Source organism: Lactuca serriola, chromosome 1, assembly GCF_051521515.1.
Source record: "Lactuca serriola cultivar US96UC23 chromosome 1, Lser_US96UC23_V15, whole genome shotgun sequence".
NCBI lineage: Eukaryota > Viridiplantae > Streptophyta > Magnoliopsida > Asterales > Asteraceae > Lactuca > Lactuca serriola.
This window is the reverse complement of record NC_136408.1, coordinates 67992414-68002198: the sequence shown is the minus strand read 5'-3', so window position 1 is coordinate 68002198 and position 9785 is coordinate 67992414. Positions and strand designations below refer to the sequence as shown.

Genomic DNA, 9785 nt, shown 5'->3' with positions numbered 1-9785 from the left:
TTTCTAGACAGTCCAGTGGAACGCTAGCAGGCTCATAACCTGTAGGTGTTAATGAACTTGGGTGTTCATTCGCTGTATTCCATCCCCCCCATGGTTGCCTTATTTGACTTATATTGCTGAGGAACCCCCGAAGCATGTGTAGTCGCCCCGATGAAATATTCTTTGACTAGGTCCCTTGTGTTAGTTATTTTAGGGACATAAAGTGAGAATAACGGGAATGGGTAACTGGGTTATTGTTGGTTGATAATAATTAATTAAATTATTTATTGTGGGTTGAAAACCCTATATGCTCACCAGGCTCCCAAGCCTGACCCACTCAGTTGATTTATTTTACAGGAAGTGGCGCAAGAGCTTAAGATGGGCGAACATCAAGTTGTTTTGTTTACAAGTCTGTATATGTATATATTTGTTGAAAGACTTGTAATGCTATCGTTTATGCTTTATGATCTGTATCGGAACATGACATCCCGAGTTTTGATTATGAAATGAAATCATATTTCTTTATGAAATGTTTTGATAAATATCTATTTTATCATTTTTTGTTTTTGGGAACAAATTCCGCATCTCTTTTAAAATTAAAAGGATTTACTCTGAAAATTATTTTAAAAAGCATAAATGAAATCGGTATTTTCTGGCCGAGATTTTGGGGATGTCACAATTTCAGACACTAATTTACAACTTAGTGCATCAAAAAATACACATTTACAGCTTAATAACTTACATATTTACAAATTAATACATAAAAACACATATTCATATTTTAATACACTATATTCACAACTCATTTACATGTATAAAATTCAGATCTGGATAAAAAAAAAAGTCAGAATTCACAATTTAATACAACATTTTAGACACTAATTCAAAGTTTGATTCAATATTCAAAACACTAATTCACAAAATAATGCATAAAAAAAATCAGAATTCATAGAATAATATGCCTTTCAAACACTAGTTCACAACTTAATACAAAACTTTAAACACTTATACATAACTTAAAAGCTTTCAGATCTTGTTGAGACATTTCATCAAACACCTTGTGTGTGCATTGTTTCCACAGCTTAATTTAATATTTCAGACATTAATTCACAACTTAATAACAGAAAAATTCACAAATTAATACATAAAACACATATTCACATCTTAATAACTTTGCGAATTTCGTTGAGACATTTCATCAAACACTTTGTGTGCACCAAAAATAATTTATTCAAAATGATAGAAAATCATATTTATACATAATGCTTCTTTTCCAAACATCAAATAAATAACATCCACATATATAAATAAAATGATAACTAATCTAAATGTTTTGTATTAAATTTGTATTAGATCATAAAAACTTCAAGCATAAAATCAAATTTGAAGTCATCTTACCTGATTTGAGTTAGAGCATCGAAGTAGTAGATCAAAGATCATGGAAGAAGGCAACGTTTTATGGTGCTCTAGCGAGGTTAGTGGTCAGAGACGAAGCACACATTACAGATTTAGAGGTGTAGAAAGCCGACATTGGTGGTAGCTGGCATCCGTTGTTACAGATCTGGAGATGGTTTGATGTTGTCGACAATAGATGTTCATCGATGCAGCGAAGGAAAGGCATCAACGATTTGGCACTCACCGGAGCTGTAGATCTGAAGAAAGGTGGTTGTTGGTGTTAGAGCATCGGAGATCAAAGAGGAAGGAGGAAGGCAATGCTTTTTGGTGTTCTAGCGAGGTCAAACCGAAGATGAAGCACACATCATAGATTTGGAGGTGTAGAAGATCGACATCGGCGGTAGGTGGCATCGATTTTTCCAGATCTATAAGTGGTTTTGATCGGTGGTAGAGGCAGCAAAGGGGAAGGGAGGTTTTGGGATTTTCTGAAATGCTGGAGAAGAAGAAAAGACGTAGGATCAGGGAATGACTTATGGAAATTGGCTAGTAATTTCATTTTATTTACAATAATGCCACCGTTTCATTTATTTTAAGTAGGTTCTCAAGGTTCTTGATATTTAAGGGTTCTCATTTGAACTTTTACCTATATATATATATATATATATATATATATATATATATATATATATATATATATATATATATATATATATATATATATGGATTAGGAAATATTTGAATGTTATGTACCTAATATTAGGTATAGAATCATCAAAAACTATATTGTTTTAACAAAATGCAATCAAATCTCTTTACCATATTTCTTGCATCTTCTATTAGACCTTATGCTAGGCTTTGTATGTATATTTTTATGGAGTTTTATAAGTTTAATTTTGTACCACAAATCGTATATAAGGTTATTTTACCAACTACTTATAGTCTCCATATTTAAATTTAATACAGAAAATTATAGTTAAAGATTAAAAATGCTCATTAAAAAACCTAATAAATTTCATTTCATAACCCACAAAAAAACTATGCAAGGATACATAAGGTAGGTATCAAATAAAGTTATAAAACTTATTAGAGGTCTAATAAAATACATATATGAAATACATAGATGTTGGGGATGAATCGTGAAATATAAACTAATATGAGTTAAAAAACATTAAGAAGAAGCTAAAATGAAAGCAAATTGTGTTTTTTTTTAATCAAAATGAAGTTAATTTTGATGATTCTATACTTAATAGTAGATACGTGACAACCATACATGCCAAACCGACTAAAAATTGTACTTGAACAAAAACAAAATTGATGAATGATATAAAACATTTGGTTACTGCGCTAATTACTCTTTGGAATATGAAGATTCCATAGCATGACTTTGGAGCACCCATCATGTGGGACCCCCTTTAACTTTGTTTCCTCTTCAAGGACCTCTTCTTTAACAAACTTTATAGAATTCTGCAAATTGAAAAACAAAGTAAACTAGTAAGAGTTAATGGAGAGGAATCCATAAAATAATCATGTAACCTATTTTGTATAGAAAACCTTTATTATCTTTATTAAAAGGTTACTAATATATGTTGGCGAGATAAATATGAACATACAAATTGTTACAATGGTCACTCCACAACTACTCCCACCCTCTTTGCTAAAAGATATTGGGACCATTGCCACATATATTATTTGCAATTGTAACAGCATAAGGTACATGTTGATACAAAATGTAACTTTGTGTACTTTCTGTTTTTAGTAGGGGGTAAAATGTAAATTAGTGGGACCTGAAAGAGTACCAGTAGTCGAGTACCTGAGATGTGTGTTGGGCAGATGAAAGCCGGCCCCATCTTTCCGGGTCCCACAGAATCGAACTGTTAAATCCAACGGTTGAGATGTGAACAGGTGATCTGGTCGCATCATCTGCCGAATTGTTCAAACTTTTCAAATGCCACCCTATAACTTCTGAAGAATCACAAACTGGTCCCTCAATTCTCACCCTTTGCCTATTTGCCGACAAAAACGCCATTGGCCATGTCCCAAAAACTCTATTACATCCAACATTCAATCATCAATTAATTCAACATATGCCAAATCACAAACAACCACAATTAATTTACTAAAGAAACAAAAAGAGTGCCCTAATAGAAAAAAATATGAATAAAACGGGATCAATGTAACAAGACATGGACTAGGACAATATTGTTTTGAATAACATGTATAAGACCATGATATCAAGAGAGGGGAAATAATTAACTTACTCAATGGCCCGAATCTCCTCGAAGAAGCTTAGATCATAAACATTGTAGAGTGAAGCAAAATGAACAATTCCACTTAACCTATGATATTCAATGTGTTTAAGCGCAACGTTTCTTTGATGATCCATTTCCACTTCCACATCCGTAAAATTCTCCTTAAACACCAAATGTCTATACATCACATTAGTTTTTCTCAAAATATCCGATACTTCATCGGATTCAGACTGTGATTCCACAACTACCCACAACAGTGGTGGTGGGACCAACGCCAACGTGTTTGCCATTTTCCTCAAAAACACGCCTCGAAGCTCATCTTTATCGCTCGTTGGAGTAACAATAATCACAAGCCTTCGGGGAGTCAAAGTTACCGTTTCACCCTTCTCTTTAGTCAAAATTACCTTTTTACCCTCCTCTTCAATTGAACCCATATTAGGCCTTTCGTGCACTTTCATTGATAAAGATTCATCCAACATGCTCCTATCAAAATTTCCACTTTCTTGTTCGGGAACTCGGACATGGATTTTTTCTGGTGGTGGAGAAATCTCATGTGAACTGTTGGATGGAATAAGATTATTAGTAGGAGAGAAAGAAGACTTGTTTGTAGGGGCAAAGCCAGTGAAGAATCCCACGATGAAACATAACAAGAAATGGACTGTGGCTTTCTTCCATAAGTGGACTTTCTTCTTTGGTCTTTCTGATGATCCCATGTAAATATAGGAAAAAACAAAAGGAAGAATTGAGAGTTTTAGTGGGATAGAAAGGGGTAAAGGTTGGATGATGATAAAAATGGAAATATGTAGGGTGGATTTATATGTTTCTGGAGTTGACAGGGATGAAATAGTAGCTTTCTTTCAAAGAATTAGATGCAGCAGTTGATTTATGATTGCTACAGGTGAACTCCATTTCTGGTGGTTTGAATGTCCATTCATTCGACTAAAAAATTGTGTGTAAATTTGTATGTATGTATGTATGTATATGCGCACGTACTGCATATAAAGAGAGAGAGAGAGAAAGAGATGTTTTGAAGTTTGAAATATTCGTTTAGATTTCTTATTATTATGTTAAACTTTTTGAGCTGTCTATTAACATTATTCATAGTAAAATTTAGCCTCGATTTATCGGCCATTTGTCTTCATATAACTGATATGATTATAGAATTTATGTATACATTTGTTTAACAAAAAATAAAATGTTAAAAGCTACACAAATAAAATAATTAGTGGATAACCAATGTTAAATCCTACTTTCTCTTAAAAGTCATTTTAAATAAATATGATATAATAATGTAATGTTCGAAGTTTTTACCATATAGTTACATGATCTTTAACCGAAGTACTAGAAGAAGATATATAAAGTTACTCATTTTTATGTTAAGTGGAATATGAGAGCATTGCTTCACAAAGTCATCCCTTGAAGTAGAAGAAAGATTTGCTACCAAATGGTTGTTGAGGTTTACAAATCATCACCTAAAGTTGGTGTGAAATTTAAGTAATACCCAAATTTTAATATCACGTATTTTTCTTTAATTGAAGGGCTAATTACAAATTAACAATGTATTCATTTTGTTTATTTGTATATTGTAATGTAATGTCGTGCTTATATTCTTTTTATTACATAAAAAGTAACTTTTGAAGGTATTGGTCACTATTGAAAAAAAATACATGACCCGCTATTGAAGAACAGATAAACGAATTCTTTAATAATCGTGTTATATTACGTATCTATAATCAGGTTGCTCATTAGTTATAAATATTAAATTTGTAAGTCAACCAGCTACAGATGCATAAAACATATTATATATGAACCATATGTTTGTTATAAATATTAAATTTGTCTGGCAACTTTGTCCCTGTTTCAATAAAACGACAATGTTGCTCTATTGAAGTTTCTCAACAATTTTAAATAAAAACAAGAAAATATTGCAAAATTAATCCCTATGGTTTGTTATTTTCATTGGTTTTGGTCCCTCAAGTTTCAAAATTATAAATTTCATCTTTATCAATCATTTTCATTATGGATTTGATCTTTATTAAATTAAAAATATGTTATATTCATTTGTTTTTCTTATTAAATAATTTTAATATTTGTTTTTCTCTCTCTTGACAGTTGACACACACATCAGAAAAAAGGTACACCCACTTCCCCCACCCCATCCTACTTGTTGCATCCCAACTGGAAGAAGAGCTGTACGATAAAAGATGGAGGGAACTTTTGGCATATCACACACTCTTTTTGGCGAGCTATTTCATCCCTTATAAACCCAAACCAATGTTCTTAGGATCTGATTGAAATTTTTTTTAGTACCGTTTATCATTTTATACTGTGTCTTGTAATATTTAAAAGTTTTTAGACCTTTTGAACAAAATTATAATTTATTTTGTGAGATCTTAAAACGATCCTATATAATCTTGACAGCCTTGGTATCTTAAATAAACCTTATGATTTGATTAATTTTTTTTATTGATATAAACCTTATAATATAGTTTTTTGATATCTTAAATTTCATTTCAATCTATACTAATAATAAAAGAGTAGTCATTTTATCAAGTGTCATAATATTAGAACTTCTAATTAATATGATGTCACTTGTCATTCTATTAATTCTTCATTTTAAATTCATTAAACCTCCTAATTAATGTGATGTTATTTGTCAATCTATTTATTCTTTATTTTAAATTTTAAATTTTATATTATTGTTTTCATTAATTCAAAATAAAAAGAGTCTAATATATATGATCAATTAACTCCACATATTTATTTGAATCAATAATTATAATTTTACATAACTAATAAAAAAATCTCTTAATTAATAATGTATTTAAACTTTTATATAAAATAATTGATTAATAATTTTGAACTTATTTAATTAATTTTATAACTATAGTTTCACGGTTATAAAACATACGTATTATCTACATCAAGAATTTGTTTTTCAAAATGTGTACCATCAAATATAAATTTTGTTTTGTTTATGTTGATTTTCTGCACCTTTTAATATTAAGATTCTCACATATTCCAACAACCATATTCGATCGGGCATCCAACCCAAAAAGAAGAAAGAGATTTTACATCTTTATATCCAACCGAAAAAGAACCAAGGTAAAAATATAATATTTTATTAAAAAAAACATTATTAAAAAAATGGACGAAAAGTTAAAAGTGCTCTGCAACTTTATGCAAAATCAATTGGTGAAGAAGCAACTAAAAAACAAAATATTCAGTATAAAGTTTTTAGTTATCCATTTTAAATGTGTTTTATATATAACTGCAAAAGATAATATTAAAAGCATAAACCACCAAAAAGCCATTCATATTCCAATCCAAAATCAAAATTGTCTTCAACAAAAACAAACAAAATAAAGACGCCACCGCCTATCAAGCACCCAAGTACGAACACGAAACCGCAATAACACCACCATCACCACCGCTAACCAAACACACAAACCGACACACGACACCAAACGAAAATTAAAATACGAAAAACAAACCTTCCCCTTCCCCACCAAAATTCATTTCTTCTTCGCAGCAGCCTTGGTGATCTTAGCACCAGTCGGATCCTTCTTATCCACACTCTTGATAACACCAACAGCCACCGTCTGCCTCATATCCCTCACAGCAAACCTCCCCAACGGTGGATACTCAGAAAACGTCTCCACAACCATAGGCTTAGTCGGCATCATCTTCACCATTCCAGCATCACCATTCTTCAAAAACTTCGGCTCCTTCTCAATCTCCTTCCCAGACCTTCTATCAATCTTTGTCAAAATCTCAGCAAACTTCACAGCAATATGAGACGTGTGGCAATCCAACACCGGAGCATACCCGTTTCCAATCTGACCCGGGTGGTTCATGATAATCACCTGAGAAGTAAAACTCGCAGCACCTTTAGCAGGATCATCTTTAGAATTCGAAGCAACATACCCACGCTTGATATCCTTCACAGCAACATTCTTCACATTGAATCCAACATTGTCACCTGGTAGAGCCTCCAACAAAGCTTCATGATGCATTTCAACGGACTTCACTTCAGTTGTTAAACCGGTTGGGCCAAAAGTGACGACCATTCCGGGTTTGATGATACCGGTTTCAACCCGCCCGACTGGAACAGTTCCAATTCCACCGATTTTGTAAACGTCTTGAAGTGGGAGACGAAGTGGTTTGTCTGTGGGACGTTTTGGCTCGTTGATTTGGTCAAGAGCTTCAAGGAGAGTAGGGCCTTTGTACCAATCGAGATTTGTTGACCTTTCAATCATGTTGTCACCTTCGAATCCAGAGATTGGGACGAATGGGATTTTGTCAGGGTTGTAACCGACTTTCTTGAGGTAGGTTGAGACTTCCTTCATGATTTCATCGTATCTGGCTTTTGAGTATTTGGGGGTGGTGGCGTCCATTTTGTTGCAGCAACAGATCATTTGTTTGACACCGAGAGTGAAAGCGAGGAGAGCGTGTTCACGGGTTTGACCATCTTTGGAGATACCAGCTTCGAAGCCACCGGTGGTGGAGTCGATGATGAGGACGGCGCAGTCGGCTTGGGAAGTTCCGGTGATCATGTTCTTGATGAAATCACGATGGCCGGGAGCGTCGATGACTGTGCAGTAGTACTTGTTGGTTTCGAATTTCCAGAGAGCGATATCAATGGTGATACCACGTTCACGCTCGGCTTTCAGTTTGTCGAGCACCCAGGCGTATTTGAATGAACGTTTGTTCATCTCAGCGGCTTCTTTCTCGAACCTCTCGATCACACGCTTGTCGATTCCACCAAGCTTGTAGATCAGGTGACCGGTGGTGGTTGATTTTCCAGAGTCAACATGGCCGATGACGACGATGTTGATGTGAACCTTTTCCTTACCCATGGTTTAACAGCTGCAATTGATCAAACGAATACAACTCAAAGTCAATAACACGTCTATGAAGATAAATCACAGTCAATAACACGTCGATGAAGATATCAACAAATTAAACAAAACATTAGCAAACACGATCTGCATGTATAATAGCTGCTAATTTCCACGAAACAAAAACTATGAAGAATTTCGCAATAATTAGGGCTTGAAAAGCTAGAAGCTCAGCACATTGTGTAGATTCGAGTAGCAGATGAACAGATTTTAATAAATTTGACGAGAAACGTTTCGTTGAACAGAAATTTGTGAACACGAACAACTACAGAAAATGTATTATAACAGTAAACTTCTAAGATAAAAAGGACTATGACTAAACAGAGCTTGTATAAAGCATTAGCCGATTGAAATATCCAAAACAGACAATGTAGATCATAATCAAGAACATTGTCATAAACACATAAGATAATCACGTCATTACGAACAAAGCAGTGTTCAATTTCAACAACACTACTTCTATCATAACGATAAACAAAATCGAAAGAAAAATCGTACATATCTCGAAGCAACTCAAAAATCGACAATCAAACGATAATAAACAGTTACAAACATTCAAACTTAGAATTCAGCGACTTTTAAAGATCAAAAGGAAGAGATCTAACCTTTGAGAAACAGAGAATTCCTCTTCGATCAAAGAAATTTGAAGAACGGCGAAAAGAGGAAGACTAAATAGAGAATATAGAACAGAGAGAGCATACAGGGGTTTATATACCGAAGGTTAAGACAGCCATACGCACCCTAAATTCTCTCCCATTTAGGGTTTTTCCGTGACCGTCCGATGTTAATATGATCCAACGGTGAATGTAGGTTCTGTTCGTTCTCAAAGTGCCACGTCAAATATTTCCAACCTTTTCCGACACCTGGTATCAAAATTAGGAATTGACCGCTCATTTAATGCATACTTGGCTCTAAAAGTCTCGACATTTTCTAAAGTAAATTATAAATTCGGTCCCTTCTTTATACTCAGAGTTACGAATTTCGTCCAAATGTTACAATCTCGATTGAAGAAACCTTTTAGTATACCACACTAAATAACGAAATTACCTTTCTATTAGGTCCACTTAAACACTTGTTCCCTAATTTATACCATATGGATTCCCATAAGAAGTGTATGGTTGCAGATAGGATTTATGATGCAGGATTTCTATGGTTTTGGATCTGCAGTCCGAACAGTAACCTCATGAACCAACTCATACCATTATAGGTCCCATCCAACTAACATACAACCAAGAATCATGGATGTGTGAGTTGGCGTCAG

The 9785-nt window shown here is 33.7% G+C and overlaps 2 protein-coding genes across 2 annotated transcripts; both read right to left on the bottom strand.

Moving 5' to 3' along the window:
* Positions 1 to 2554: 2554 nt before the first annotated feature.
* On the bottom strand, positions 2555 to 4574 carry IRX9 (Nucleotide-diphospho-sugar transferases superfamily protein). Its single transcript, XM_079028669.1, has 3 exons — positions 3633 to 4574; positions 3185 to 3419; positions 2555 to 2838 (listed from the first exon to the last, which is right to left on the bottom strand). Exons 1-3 carry the CDS (start codon positions 4334 to 4336, stop codon positions 2719 to 2721), a joined length of 1059 nt encoding a protein of 352 aa, XP_078884795.1. The 5' UTR covers positions 4337 to 4574; the 3' UTR covers positions 2555 to 2718.
* Positions 4575 to 6909: 2335 nt separating this feature from the next.
* On the bottom strand, positions 6910 to 9260 carry LOC145090472 (elongation factor 1-alpha 1). The gene is made up of 2 exons (XM_079028666.1): positions 9130 to 9260; positions 6910 to 8492 (listed from the first exon to the last, which is right to left on the bottom strand). Exon 2 carries the CDS (start codon positions 8480 to 8482, stop codon positions 7139 to 7141), a length of 1344 nt encoding a protein of 447 aa, XP_078884792.1. The 5' UTR covers positions 8483 to 8492; positions 9130 to 9260; the 3' UTR covers positions 6910 to 7138.
* Positions 9261 to 9785: the final 525 nt, after the last annotated feature.

Coding starts and splice junctions, on each gene's coding strand:
- IRX9 (XM_079028669.1), bottom strand. CDS start 4,336: ATGGGATCATCAGAAAGACCAAAGAAGAAAGTCCACTTATGGAAGAAA. Junction 3,420..3,632: donor GAGGAGATTCGGGCCATTGA/GTAAGTTAATTA, acceptor TGGATGTAATAG/AGTTTTTGGGACATGGCCAA. Junction 2,839..3,184: donor CTGCCCAACACACATCTCAG/GTACTCGACTAC, acceptor TTCAATTTGCAG/AATTCTATAAAGTTTGTTAA.
- LOC145090472 (XM_079028666.1), bottom strand. CDS start 8,482: ATGGGTAAGGAAAAGGTTCACATCAACATCGTCGTCATCGGCCATGTT.